A 15,671-nucleotide genomic window follows, 5' to 3' on the forward strand; every position below is an offset into this window, starting at 1 on the left:
GAGCTCTACCGCGTTCTGTTTTCCTATCACAATATTTCTTACTTTAACGATCATCCTTTGGCCCAAGCTACAGCTGTTAAACATCGCATTAATACCGGCAATGCCCCTACTATTCATCGCCGCCTGTATCGAGTGTCACCGGCTGAGCGTCAAGTTATTCACGCCGAAGTTCAAAAAATGCTTGCCAAGAACATTATTGAACCGTCATGTAGTCCACGGGCATCACCTGTTGTACTGGTCAAAAAGAAGGATGGCTCATGGCACTTTTGCATGGATTATCGGCACCTTAACAGGGTTGCCAAAAAGGACGTGTATCCCTTAACTCGGATTGATGACGCCCTTGACTGCCTCCACGGTGGTCGCTATTTCTCCTCTATTGACCTTTGCTCCGGCTGATGGCAGATTGCCGTGGACGATCTCGACCGCGAGAAGACTGCTTTTGTAACATTCGACAGTCTTTATCAATTCAAAGTGATGCCATTCAGTCTATGTAATGCTCCTGCCACTTTTGAACGCATGATGGACTCCCTTCTTCACTGTTTCAAATGGTCCAAATGCCTGTGCTACTTGGACGATGTTATAGTATTCTCCCCAACGTTCGCTACGCACCTTGAGCGCCTCTCAGCAGTCCTGGACCTTCTTCGTCGAGCCGTTCTGCAACTCAACGCATGCAAATGCCGATTCGGCCGTTGCCAGATTACTGTCCTTGGACATCTCGTTGACGCGAAGGGAGTGGAACCGTATTCAGGCAAGATCCATGCTGTTATGCACTTCCCTGTTCCGAAGTGTGTCAAGGATGTGCGCAACTACATCGGCGTTTGTTTGTACTTCCGCCCCTTCATGAAAAATTTCGCCGCCATAGCATGACCACTCACCGAGCTTTTGAAATAAGACGCCCCTTTCCGGTGGGGCCATTCTCGCATCTAATCGACCTTCTCACAACGCCTCCCGTTCTAGCCCATTTCGATCCTTCTGCGCCTACCGAAGTCCGTACTGATGCCAGCGGTCACGGAATTGGTGCAGTGCTGGCACAACGCCAGCACTGCACCAATTCTGACAGCCTCACAAACCACTCAGCAGTGTCAGTACAACGCCCGCCATCGTGATGTACAGTTTTCGCCTGGTGCGCTCGTGCTCCTGTGTTCGACCTTTCGTCACCTCCGACTTTTAGAGAAGCTCCTTTCGCGATACACAGGGCCCTACCGCGTGCTGCGCCAGGTGACGCCTGTGACGTACGAAATTGCTCCTGTGGATTCAACGTCGTCCTCTCCTCTGGCATCTAGTTATGTCATGCACATCAGTAGGCTTAAGGCCTGCTACACTGCTTCCGAGTCCGGACTTTAGTCGAGTCGGGGCGGCACTTTTGCCGCCGGGGGTAGTACTATGGAACAGTATTTTCGATCACGATGAGGCGACCAGTGTGAAGATGATGATTTTAGAGGCTAGCAAAGGCTGTTGCCTCTTGGCCAAGTGCGGCGTAGCCTCTTGTAAATATACTTGTATGTAGCTTTTTGTCAGTGTCTTGCTACGTAACAATATTATCTGTAACTTTTGTGCTTCTGGGCATTCACGGTAGCAGAACTAGATTACGTGTAATTGCGCTTGGCCGCATGTTGTTAACGTGGTAATGATATTTACTCGAGCTTTGTACAGGTTCAATACCATATTCTCACCCGTGACCTAGCTGAACCCGCCATTCCGATATTTACGCCATTCTTACGCAGTCTATATGTCTTATTCGTCTGCTATGCTCTAAATCTGAACATAAAATTTATTCACTCGGTATTGCTAAATTAGTTCTCTGAGACGCTTGCCAAGCTTCTACCAAACGAATCGATTTAGTGACACCACTGAACCTGCAGCGTTTAAACGCATTAAATAGGTTTTGTAAACAATAAAGAAACGCCAGTCTTGGGACCCAGGTTATGATGAGCACTGTGCTGGGAAGCACAATCACAATGTGAAGGCTACCAATGTGACGGCAACCGTTGGTTTATCATGGTCATACAGTGAGTTTCGGCCGCCTACATGCGACTTTTATTATCAAAACGCGTTCTTGAAGGCTATTTTCCAAGCAATATTTCTTATAAGTCTTTAAAATATTGCTAACTGTTCGTTCAAGTCACTAAAAAAGTCAATGATTGCCAAATAGCAAACTTTGCTGTACACAGATAAGAAAGTCGCTAAATCTAGCGTCAAAATCGCTAAAATGACAACACTGATAAAATACCGGTAAATTATAAAATGAAATTTGATTTTATGTTTCCAAAGATGGTTAGTTTAGACGGCCACAACAAACACGGGATGATGCAAGTAATGGTAGATTAAACTTGTTTTGGGCAGCCTAGCGATAGCTTTCTCAGCAATGCTGGCTTGCAAGGCTTGTCCACTGGTGTTTTGTACCGCAAAGTATAGCTGCTTAGTGCGGTCGGCCGAGCGTCATCTGCTACAGCACGTGAAGGCGAGGTCCGAAAGCAGGAGATAGGTAATAAATAAATCATACCTATGTGAGCCCAATCTGAAAGAAAGCTTGGCTTCAGCGGTTGTTTTGTTGTATTTGTGCAGTGTGCAGCCGACAGTGCCTGCTTTCAGAAGTGTAGGTACATAGGGGGGGGGGGGGGGGAGGGATAAATGACCTACTTTTCCCTTTCAATTCTGCCACAGGCAGAATTGAAAACACATCTCCTCGAACCGGTAGATACACCTATAACAAGCATGTCGTCACGCATGTACAGGAAAATATAAACACATCTCACTCGATGACCACGAGCACTCGCTGTCACAACGCTGACGTGATATGAAGGGTGCTGGCAGCGACAAGCGAATGCTTCGTGCTGCCTCACTTTCACCACGAGAACACCTTTCACAACCAAATAAGGGAAAGCAGTCTTCAAAGTTCTGGGAACCTGAATTGCACTATTGAGGTTCAGTTGCACCTTGACAAACCAAATAGCCCGAATGAATGTCTAGATCAAGACTTGAAAGACTACTGCAGATTTGCAGAGGTGGGGAACTTTACCAACTGTTACTGAGTAGACTCTGTGTGCTATATAAAAACCAGTGATGAGTGCGCTGAAGAACAAATGTGGCCGAGACTCCACGTGCAGCTGGTAGAGAGGCCAGACCCCCATTACCAGGGCTTCAAGCCGCTTTCTGTAGACCCGACACCTTGGTTGGGACTCTAGGCGCATATAGTCCCAGGTTTCAAAAGTTGGGGAAGGTGTAAATGACCTACTTTGCCCCCCCTCCCCAGTTTTGAGAGGGAGGGCAAGTCCCCCCTTGACCCCCCCGCCCCAGTAGATACGCTATGTACACCATATCGACTAGATAAAACGATGCATGAACAAAGATCTGTGGAAACACCGGGCTTCTTTGAAGGGCAAGCCAGCATCAAATTTATCTCAGCATTGTAATGCATTTTGGCTGTGCTGCGGATGTTTCGGACACCAAGATATTTTCCAAATACAAGGATAGTGCAGCATGGGAGCTAGAGGAGGTTTACTGCATTCACATGGCAGCTGATATGGGTGTCGCGTGGCCATTTGTCTTACTGCACAAGTTGGGAATTGATTAGCTTGCTGCTAATCTTTAGGAAGTGGTGCTATTTCAGTTCTTGTCACATGTTTTAGAGCACAGCTCTTAGGCATCTGTTCCTGCATCGAGCATTGGCGCAGCCGAGCTAACAAGCACAGGGAAGGATAAAAGAGCGAATGCGGAACGTAGCGGTGGATGAAAGACGCGAGGATGAAATTGGACGAGTAGGGTGCAGCAGAATTATAAGGCAAAAAGCAGAGGAAGAGGGTATGATAAAAGCGTGAGGACAAAAAAAAGCATAGTGAGACTATGATGGCAACGAGATGGCACCAGAGTAGCGCGTGTTGTCAGGGAGGTCTGTCTGCGGCGGCTGCAGTAAATTGCACCCACACGTCACCCATGCACTGGCTCTCCTGATCTCCAGGTTATTGAGGCAGTCGCACAACACTTCGATTCTATTGCAACATGCTGCACGAGACAGATTGTCCGCGCCAGCTAATATATCGCACAATGAAAACACGTATAGAGCTGCGCTCCAATTTTGCATTAGGGAGTATCGTAATCGTTGGTGAATTTTTTAGAGTATTCAATCATGTGATTTTAATAAACATTTTTTGTTGATAGTTCAGCACTTCGTTCGGCCTGTCTTCCCTTTCCCGTTCTGTAATTTCGTACTTTAGTCTCGGGTACAGATTACCAACACATCCAGCAAATTATTTTTATGAATGCTGTTGCATTTACTTCAGACCACTTACTTTCTACTAAAGTAGAAAGTAAGTGGTAACTTACTTAGTACATATTACTTAGTAGTTGACTTGCTTAGTAAGTAAATAACTTACTGTCTACTAAAGTAGAAAGTAACTGGTCTCAGGAGTTAAGTAGAAATCAAGACTGCACAATCAATTGTGCAATCCTGATTTACATACAAATCAGCAAGTGTGGTTCATGGTTGCAGGCACCAGTGTAACAAAGGCTAATATTGTTAAACATACTTGAGCTGCTGATATAAGTAACTTTACTTGGCATTTAACATCTATTGTGCTGAGAGTGATGTTGTGACTCAACCTGTGCTGGGTGCCCGCAGCTCCTGCACCTTGGGCGTGACTACCCAAAAGGCTACGACTACTTCCGGAGTCGGCTGAAGGCGGCCTTCCTCAAGAACCGCGACGTCAAGGACCCTGAGCAGTTGACCATGCTGCTTGCCAGGGGCCAGTACATCATCAAGGAGCTCGAGGCACTCTACATGCTCAAGAAGTACCGTACGCTCAAGAAGCGCTACTACACCGACACCCCTTCATAATAAAATGGCCGCACTGCTGTGCTTTGCGAGTTGGTAGAGGTACAAGAACCGTTGTAGTGTCAAAAATGCATTGACACTACAACAGCTTCATACAGGATCTGTATGAAGCTGTTTAATTGCTTACCGATTTACACTGCATTGTAAACAAACAAATTTTCATAAGTTTTTGCACATGATGGCTCAAGCAGGGAAACATTCCATCATCTCATACTGTGTGATGGCTGTGTGGTATAGGTGGAAAATTTACTCAGAAAAAATTTGGCTTTCATTTTCTTTTTTTTCGTTAGTGATCCAGCTCTTTCCACAATATTACTGCAAATAGAGCCTTGGAAAGATGTCACTGTAAATCTATTGAGATTGGCACCCCCTTTAAGGTCACAGCATAGAACTAGGTGCTGAAGGTTCGAAGCACATACATTGGTGCTAAAAAGAGGCGCCAATGTGGATGTACTAACACCATCACTGTTTGATTTCTTTTTAAAAGCTGGAAAATCGGCAACTACCAGCTGTTATAACTGCTATACCGTAGTTGTTTGTAATAGTGCATGTGAAAAACATTTTCATATTTGTTTTCGTTCCATCAGATAGTCAAGAGGGAAAGAATATTCTATTGTGCTTGAATGAGCTGAGTTGCACTGGACTCACAAAGTGCTTGCTGGCTTCTGTTTGCTCACAACAACCCTAAGATGAAACTGTTACGATGGGGTGCGTTTATTTAAAGATGAATTGATGAAAAGGGGCTGCGCCGACATCGAGCCGCTCCAAAGACAAGCACACTTCGTTCTCTTCTTCCGTTCTCTCTGTAGCTTTAGCGTAACACTCCTTCCTTTGCAGATGAAGCCTGCTGGGCGAGTAACCGTTCCGTCCACTCTGAGCCACGAAGATGACAGCGTTTCAGGCGGGCGACGTGAACAAGCTGCGTCTTCTTAGACCAGTAGCCATTGGAAACGAGACGAGCAATTGAATAGGTCACATCACTTAGGTGATTGGTGATGATGAAAGGACCGGTCTAACGAGCCAGAAACTTTGTCCTCGTTGTCGTAGGACACATTCTTATGGCGTGAATTGTAGCTGATCTTGGAGCGGTCCTGGGATGCCAACTTACGGAGCTGAGCTATGCGGCGTGCTTCCTCAGTGCAGCAGAGAGTCTCGGCAATAGAAGAGTCCGCATGAGGAGTAAAAGGTAGAATGGTGTCAAGGAAGCTGCGAGGTGGTATAACATAAAGAAGATAGAAAGGACTGTAGCTGGTAGTTTCATGCTTTGCAGTGTTGTAGGCGTATGTGATAAAAGGCAAGATGAGGGAAGACGACGAAGTGTCCCTGTGAAAAATCGCTCCTGTGAAAAATCTCGCCTTCCGCTTAAATATATTCCATACTTCAAGAGATTAGACCACAAGTCATCCGAGGACGCTCCGGACGCTCATGCACAGTCTGGTTTTCTGGCATTCCGCGAATGTCGCTTGATCGGCCCTGCAGCTGATTTGTGCACCGGGACTAGGCCTAGTGCCTCCGGTGACGCTCGTCACTATGGCATTACCAGCCGCACAATTGACACCTGAGTCTGGATCCCAGCTCTCGGTTCCTGCTCGAAGACCTTCGGCTACAGCCCACCCACCGCCTTCACAAAATGCACATCAGACAATGAGTGATCTGCCCTCAGGGCAGAGCCCGGCGATTGCTTCCCAGACACCGATAGGGAATGGAGCTCCAATTGTTGTGCATGACGAACCGAGTACCCCTGTGGACTTGTCTTCTGCGCTACCATCTGTGCCGTCGGCCCCCTGAGGTTCTCGGAAGCATCCTTCGGAACAATCTGTACCAGATTCGTCTTCAGCCAACAGCGGCTCCCAAGGCAAGCGCTTCTGCCTAACGACTGACTACTCAGTTGTGTCGACACTGGGCTCGGTTTTCTATAAAGCAACCATTAACCCATTCGCTTCCGCAGCTTCGACGGGCGTTCCCACGAGCTGTTCCGTGCAACTTTCGGCGCCGCGGACTTCCGTGTATGGCGTCGTAAAGAAACCTCCATAGCACCGGCTATTGCGCCCCACATGAACATTTTTTTGTTTTATTTTGTTTAAGAATGTTTTCTGGAAGCACTGCTCTCAGAGTACCTTGCGAGTGTGGAAGGTCTTGAAGCAGACAGGCATGTGAAGTGCCACTCCACATTTCTCGCACTCCCACCAGCTCTCGCTCGTCCCCTGAGCTTTACAGACATGACATTGCCTGGATGGATTTTGCTTGATTGCGTTTGGTGAGATTTGGGTGAGACTCACAGGCTTCTAGCCACCTCCGTGAAGCACCAACACGCAATTTGCTTCGTCGCCGGTATCCCGGTAGCACAGGCTCTTCGATCAGCTGTTCTGCCAGGTCGACTTTCCAGTCCGTGTAGCTCACTATCTTTCCTGTAATCTTGCCCGAAAGACGTAGCGTTATAAACAACGATATCCATGATTTAAAAAAATATCTCCTTGTATCCTTTTGCGTACCTTCGCATTATAGGAAAGGAAGCGAGTTGTTGATCTTCTCGATCCACACCTCCTATTCCACGGTTTTAGTCCTGCACAACCTGTGGCTTCAAAACAGACAGGCCACTTTGGCGATTTTTCTTGCTGGTGTCAGTCACACTGGCTGTGTTGTGACACGTAGAGAGCATATTGACAGGCTTCTTGTCCTGCCATGTCAAAGCCATGATGCCTTGCGAGAAGAAGGCCTTGCACTCGCCTTTTTTTAGCTTCATCTTTTTTAGCTCCTTGGGCATGTTCTTACGGTGCACCCTAACAGCACCCACAGCGTTTGATCCTGCTTGGTTTATGTGAAGGAAAAGGCGTGGTGAAGAATACCAATTGTCCATGTAGATTGTGTGATCGTCTGCGAGACGATCGCCGACAAGGTTGATGACGACGGCCTCGCTACACAACATTCCAATGGTAGCGGTAGTTTGCTCACATTTTCCTGTATAGACAGAGAAGTTCAGGCAGTAGCCACTAGCAGATTCACACAGCTTGTAGAACTTTACCCCAAAATGGGCTCGTTTTGAGGGGTTGAGTTGCACGTATGTGAGACGACCATGAAATTTCATCAAATGAATGAATGAATGAATGTTTGGTTTTTATTGGCGCAAGGGCCAGGTATGGCCAAAGAGCGCCAAGCCAGTGTTGATGAAATCGCAGTGTGGTTATGAGTTCAATGAGGTTGATGTGACGTGGCTGTAAAGGGGCCTTAAAAATAGTCGCTCTAGAGTGCGTAAAATCTATCTGTTATAAGATTATGTCGATGATAATGACATGTTCTATGAGCAATAAAATCCATCGTGAGAGAATGATGCATTATAAAAGATATGTGAGATAGCAAAATTACCTGGAGCACTACTGCCTCGCCAGAAATTTCATCAAACTCTCGTCCATAGCGAGACCTTCTCCTGGAGAGTAGGCACTACCTATAGACTTGATGATATAGTCCAATACAGGTCGTAGCTTCCACAGCTTGTCATCTGATGCTGCAAGGTTGCTGTCATAGAGATGTAGATATTGTGAGAGCGCCCAGAAACACCTGGGCATCACCGTCGCAAAAAATGGCATGCAGATCACACTTCTTTGGGACCAATATGCCTGGATGCTGCTCTTTCGTACCTGGCTCATTATAGCACACACAGCGCGAAATAAACTTTCATCTCTCCTAGTGTTGTTTCATGCCATGTGGGGTCCAGTTTAAAAGCCGGTTTCTGCCTTGCATAAGCGTTGCTGTGCCTTGCAATCATGTCCCAAAAATCATCTCCAAGAAGAGCGTTGGACAAACCCAAAGCACTAAGACTCTCACCTACTTTGAACTGGATCGCTCGCTTGACTCCAGGACTTCCGGTAAAAGACAGTTTCGAGACATTATCTGAACGGTCTTTTTCCTCCCACTGCCAATCTTCATTTCTTGGCTTCTTGAAGGCGGTGGGGAGTAGAGCGGAGTGCCTTCAGATACACACAGATCGCTTTCACAACCACTGCTGCTCTCACCGTCACTCTCATCGTCGCCACTTTCTCGGTCCAAGGTAGCTTCTGTATCGTCACCACAGTCACTTTCATCATCACTTTGGAACACCAGCTCGAGAATTTCCTCACATGTGAGAGCCGTTTTCCTTCGCGACGTCATGCTCAATTCTCGAGACGCAGCAAACAACTCAACAGAAAAAGAGGAAATGCCAACTTCCTTTCTTTTTCGAACCAAGCTCAAAAATAGTTAACAACTATGTCCATCTGGTGTTAGAAAGACGAAACAACCCAACAACAGTGCAGAGGGAAGCGCTATCTGTCAGGGCCTTTTAAAAATGCATTTCTTCCAGAGGCCAGTGAATCACCAGCTTATTGTAGTTTGGCCTTGGCCGAAGCGGCCGGCGGATCGCCAGCTTTGGAAGCGAATGTGTTAAAGCTCTGGCCCCCACAAGCCTCGCGGAGATCCCAACAGGATTATTCAGGCAAACCTAGACGCTTGTTTTGGCACCACAGGCTTCCGTGGCTTCACGGCCAGGAAGAAGTCAAATACATTTGCTGTGTGGCTCCCGACACAGCTTTCTACTGTGTGGCTGCTGTCGAGCGTTTGCAAACCGTTCAGCATCTCTCGATCACAAGCGAAGTCACCGTGCCGTTCCAGGTGTACCTGGTAGAAAGCTCGGACTTACAGCGCTGTGTCGTTGACAACGTTAACATTGGCGAGGACCAGGCTGCTTTCCAGTGTGAGCTCTACTGTCCTATTCACCGTGTCAGTCAAGCGCGTTACACAGGAAAGGGGCACTCTTGCATCGTCGCCTTGCAGCATCCACCAACTCCCCCAGCCCGCCTGTACTACTATGGCTGCATTCTACGACCTCGGCCATATAAACCCAGCGTCGTTTATTGTTACAACTGTTTACGACCTGGCCACATGTGCCAATCCTGTTCGTTTACAGCGCCAGATTAAGCTGTACTAGCTGGCACAGTGCCTTACCGATGTGGACTCTGCAAGAGCGACGACCGCGAGATCACTTCTCCAACTTGTCCCACAAAGCAAAAGGCCACTCAGAAGGTTCATCGCGGGATTCATAAGCAATGGCCTCAGCATGCTGCCACACAACCAGTGCCGACATCTAACAGGTTTGCGGCGCTCCAGTGAGATGACGATGACTGGCCAGAGCTTTTCGAGCACGACCCGCCTGCACCTCATTCCCAATAGACTTACAGTGGCAAAGTTTGGAATGACCGCCGTCACCCACTGGTTACACGGAAGCAAAGCATGTCGGAACATCCGCGTGATGATATGGCAGCAGTTGACAATCAACATACACATTAGGTCAGGGGTGCCTCAAAGGTCTGTGTTAGGCCCGTTATTATTCCTAATGTATAATAATGATGTAGCTATGAATATAAATTCAACAATACGGCTCTTTGCCGATAATTGTGTAATTTATAGAAAGAGAACCACCCCTAATGACATTGCCATATTACAAGATTTAAGCACATTAGCTGAGTGGTGTCGTATATGGAAGATGGAAATTAATTCAGATAAAACTAAGGTCGTGACATTTCCTTCCAAGCTAAGCTTTCCGTCCAACATATACAGTCTATGCAATTGCATACTCGAACGAACCTCTTCTTTTAAATACCTGGGCGTTATTCTTACATTTGATTTAAGCTCGACCATGCATGTTGAGCATATTACTAACGAGGCACTAAAAAGCTTGGCTTTTTAAAGCGCCGTCTGTACCTTGCAAACAGTGACACAAGACTTCGTGCATACATTTCTCTTATAAGAACTACTCTCGGTTACGTCTCAGTTATTTGGAACCCTCACACAGCTAACCTTTCTGATTGCATCGAATCAAATCAAAATAAGGCTGCCCGCTTTATTTTGCACTTCTACTTTCTGTACCATAGTGTGTTGGAGTTAAAGCAGACCCTTAATCTTCCTGATCTTGGCACATGACAGAAATATTTCCGTCTCTTTTTTTCTCTCTCCCTTTACTATAGCGGTTCAGCTTTTTCATCTGCTCCCACCTTGCCCGCCCATTATCTGTCCAACCACAATGACCATGCAAAGTGTCTCCCATATTTGCTAGGACCAAAAAATTCCTAAATTCGCCTTTGGTGTTATCAGTGAACAAATGGAACGCCCTACCCCAAGATATTGTAACAATCACTGACCCGTCTGCCTTCCAATCTGCCCTGCAAACATTGTTAAATGTATAAAATGTTCAGCTGCCACTCCTTGCCTGGCCTGTGTTATATATATATATATGTATTGACAAGTGAACTCGTTTATCTTTTACGGGTGAGCGCTTTTAATGTCTAAGAAATGTTATTGCTCAGCGCAGGACGCATCTACACGTACCGGAAGTTTCTACAATGATATCGATGCTTCTATCCGCTGTCTGTTGTCGCCGAACCTTGTGTAATCTGATTGCATCTATGCACGACACAAATGGTGTAGAACTTTGTGGAAGGCATGCGGGCCCCAGCGGTTACTCTGGAACATTCGACAACTGATCTATAAAAGTCGACACGCTTGACCCGCTGATCAGATTTTGATGATCGCCGACTGTGTTCACCGTTTCCGCCATTCTTTAAGTGTAGTCTGTTTTTGTGGGAACAGGTTTGCCCAATAAAAGTTAGTTTCATTTTTCACAGTATTGCTACTGTGTTCTTCACACGTCCCTCCACATAACATCTTGTGGAGGCGCTGGGTAGGCAGTCGACGTCAAAGTGTTTTCATAACTGCGAGTCGGCCTAGTTGGAACATATTCATATTTATACTTTTTGTGCGCAAACAAACAGGGACAAAGAATAGGGGCAACACAAGGATGAGCGCTTTCTAACAACTGGTTTTATTTTTGAAGAACTACTTACTTAAATACCCACAGAACTGCGCGATCTAGAGAACAGAGCACGCCTACAGCGCATATGATACCCGCTGATCTGCGCGATCAAGTCAAAAGAGCAACGTCAATATTACATATAACACTTGTGGAAAAAAAAAAAAAAAGAGACGTGGACAAAAGCCACCCGGTCATACTACTGTAGAAGCCTTCAATTCTCTGGGAAAGGGCTTAACATTTACTTCGGAAGTACCGGTAGATAATAAGCTACAGTTTCTTGATGTCAAGTTAACATTCCTACTGGAACATGTGTGTTGGTCTTTCTCACCCCGAGCTGGAAAACCGCTAATGAACTATGCATCAAACCATTCCAGGCTTGTGAAAAATGGAATAGTCATTTCGTGTTTCCGGTCAGCGTTGTTGAAGTCATGTCACCACACTGTAAGGATTGCATTTTTTGAGCAAGTTGACAGGTTGAGAAAGGCTGGGTACCCGCTCGCTGTGATGCTGGCGACGTGTGCTAGACTAATGAAAGAACTTAACAAGGATAAAGGACAATGCACAAAGAATCAAAGGCAGAAGGATGGAGATTCCAATGTTTCAGTGATTCCGTATGTGCACGGCCTTTCACACAGACTTAAGAAGGTGGCTGGTAGTGATGAAGTAAAAGTGGTATTTTCGGCAAAAAACAAAATAGGTAGTGTGTGTTCCAAGGTTAAAAAGAAGTTCGAAAGTAAGGATGATGTACAGAAAGAATGCACTGTTAAACATCCGCGCAAGAACCAATTTGTTGCTTGCGCGAAGAACGTTGTTTACCAGATTCCTATGACGTGTGGTCATGTGTACGTAGGGCAGACTGGGAGATGCATTAACACTAGGTTAAGGGAGCACTTGTCTAGCCTGAAAGGTCGCCCTAGTATGCATTTGGCAATGCATTGCCAAGAACATGGTTGCTCCCCTTGTGTTACTAGCACATACATTTTGTACAGGCAAGGAATCAAACCGCTAGGGAAATCGTGGAAGCATACTGGATTGAAAAACAAAAAGAAAAATGCATCAGCCATCCTTCTGTTTCATTGTTAGATAAAGAAAATTTGCTTCTATCATCACATCTTTGACGCATGTTATTGTAAGTGGTTGTTTTTATGCACTTTGCTGTTTTTAGTATGACCGGGTGGCTTTTGTCCACGTCTCTTTTTTTTCTTTTTTTTTTTCACAAGTGTTATATGTAATATTGACGTTGCTCTTTTGACTTGATCGCGCAGATCAGCGGGTATCATATGCGCTGTAGGCGTGCTCTGTTCTCTAGATCACGCAGTTCTGTGGGTATTTAAGTAAGTAGTTCTTCAAAAATAAAACCAGTTGTTAGAAAGCGCTCGTCTTTGTGTTGCCCCTATTCTTTGTCCCTGTTTGTTCGCGCACAAAAAGTATAAATATGAAAGTGTTTTCGTCCAGACTTGTAGATTACCATGACGTCATATTCTTGCAGTCTGAGGCTCCACTGCGCCAGCCATCCTGAAGGGCCCTTTAAGTTAGCTAGCCAACACAACGCGCGATGGTCGCTGACCACTTGGAATGGCCTGCCATATAAGTAAGGGCGGAATTTTGCTGTAGCCCAAATGATGGCGAGGCATTCCTTTTCAGTCATAGAATAATTGCCTTCTGCTTTTGACAGCGTCCGGCTAGCATAAGATATCACCCGTTAAGTCCATCTTTTCTCTGAACTAGGACGGCACCAAGGCCTAGGCTACTGGCGTTAGTGTGGATTTCGGTATCGGTATCCTCGTCGAAGTGTGCAAGTACCGACGGCAACTGCATGCGTCGTTTGAGTTCTTGAAATGTGTCGGCCTGCGGCGTTTCCCACTTGAACTCGGCATCACGTTTGGTTAGATGTGTTAGCGGCTCCATGTTGCGTGAAAAGTCCTTGACAGAGCACCTATAGAAGGCACACATGCCAAGGAATCTACGCACTGCCTTGTCAATGGGCTGCGGGAACTTTGCGATGGCAGCTGTCTTCTGTGGGTCGGGGCGCACTCCAGATTTGCTGATGATGTGGCCTAGGAACAGAAGCTCATCGTAAGCGAAGCGGCACTTTTCCGGCTTCAGAGTGAGCCCTGATGACTTGATGGCCTCTAATACTGTCGCAAGCCGCCTAAGGTGATCGGCGAAATTTCCGGCGAGGACGACGACGTCCTCCAAGTAAATAAGACAGGTCTGCCACTTCAATCCCGCTAAAACCGTGTCCATCATGCGCTGGAATGTTGCAGGCACCAAGCACAGTCCAAATGGTATGACCTTGAACTCGTATAGGCCGCCTAGCGTGATGAAATCAGTCTTTTTGCGATCCCTGTCATCGACTTCTATTTGCAAGTAGCCAGACTTGAGGTCCATCGACGAGAAATATTTAGCGTTGCAGAGACGATCCGTGGGAGGAGGTATACGTCCTTCTTCGTCATCTTGTTCAGTCGACGATAATCAACGAAGAAACATAGGGTTCCGTCCTTTTTCTTCACTAAGACAACAGCAGACGCCCACGGGCTTTTGGACAGCTGGACGATGTCGCCGCACAGCATTTCGTCGACTTGTTGTCTTATAGCTTCGCGTTCTCGCATCGAAACTCGGTAAGGTCTCTGGCAGAGTGGTCGAGCGCACTCTTCGGTTATTATTCGATGCTTTGCGACTGCTGTTTGTCTAATTCTTGATGGCGTCAAAAAGCAGTCTTTGTATCGTCGAAGCAGACTTCTGAGCTGTTGCTGCTTATCACGGGGAGACTTGGATTTATGTCGAAGTCTGGCTCGGGAACTACGGTTATCGGGGTAGATGTGGCAGAATCCGAGAGGACAAACGCGTTGCTGGTCTCCAGAATTTTCTCAATGTATGCGATCGTCGTGCCCTTCTTGATGTGCTTGAACTCCTGGCTGAAGTTTGTCAGCAACACTTTCGTGTTTCCTCCGCGCAGTCGAGTGATCCCTCTTGCGACGCAAATTTCACGATCGAGCAGCAGACGTTGTTCACCTTTGATGACGCCTTCTACGTCAGCGGGTGTTTCGGTGCCGACCAAAATAACAATTCTGGAGCGAGGCGGGATGCTCACTTGATCTTCGAGCACACTCAAGGCGTGGTGACTACGAGGGCTTTTCGGCGGTATAGCTTGATCTTCCGACAGTGTTATTGACTTCGACTTCAGGTCGATGATTGCACCACGTTGGTTCAGGAAGTCCATGCTGAGAATGATGTCTCGTGAACACTGTTGGAGGATAACGAAGGTGGCAGGGTAAGCCCGGTCATGAATGGTAATTCTTGCCGTGCAGATTCCAGTCGGCGTTATGAGGTGACCTCCAGCGGTCCGAATCGACAGGCCTTCCCATGCAGTCTTAAGTTTCTTCAACTGGGCGGCGACGGGTCTACTCATGACGGAGTAATTGGCTCCTGTGTCTACGAAGGTGGTGACTGCGTGGCCGTCGAGAAGCACGTCGAGGTCGATGGTTCGTTGTTTTGTGCTACAGTTAGGCCTTGGCGTCGGATCACGGCTGCGTCGCGTTGACCTGTCGCTAGTACGTGGCGTCGTCAGGTCGTCTTTCGTCAGCGTATTCTTTGCTTCCAGTCTTCGTCGGGACGGCAGTGTGTCCTTATGTCGTCGAAGTAGTCTCTTCGTAGGCGGCGGAGGATCTTCGTCTGTTCGATGAACAGCAACTGCACCTCATCGGTTGCTGCTTTTAGTTTTGTGGATGTGGGCTCACGGACCGGCCCCGGCCTGGGCCAGTGTATGGTCGGCACTGCGGCGACAGGTAGCAGCCTGGTGGCGGCGAACAGGACGGTCGTCGAGGGCTCCACTGAGTAGCGGCGAGGTAGTCGGCGATGTCACGAGGGCGTTTATCTTCCCTCGGGCACGCTGCGTTGACGGCGAAACCTCGCAATCCCAGGTCACGGTATGTGCCTCGGTGGTACACATCGCCGGCTTCACTGCAATAGTAGCAGAGCAAGCTGTGGTCGGGGGCG

At 47.2% G+C, this 15,671-nt stretch overlaps 1 protein-coding gene across 2 annotated transcripts in view; it reads left to right on the forward strand.

The window, feature by feature from the left end:
* LOC142580158 (electron transfer flavoprotein regulatory factor 1-like) overlaps window positions 1-4,855 on the forward strand; it is a 55,515-nt gene extending 50,660 nt beyond the window's left edge. For both annotated transcript variants that reach the window (XM_075691019.1, XM_075691018.1), the window contains exon 3: window positions 4,619-4,855. In XM_075691019.1, coding sequence (XP_075547134.1) covers window positions 4,619-4,834 — 216 coding nt within the window. In that variant the 3' untranslated portion in view covers window positions 4,835-4,855. The remainder of the gene's footprint in view (window positions 1-4,618) is intronic.
* The last annotated feature ends 10,816 nt before the right edge of the window (window positions 4,856-15,671 follow it).

The sequence above is a fragment of the Dermacentor variabilis genome, chromosome 4 (assembly GCF_050947875.1).
Source record: "Dermacentor variabilis isolate Ectoservices chromosome 4, ASM5094787v1, whole genome shotgun sequence".
Taxonomy (NCBI): domain Eukaryota; kingdom Metazoa; phylum Arthropoda; class Arachnida; order Ixodida; family Ixodidae; genus Dermacentor; species Dermacentor variabilis.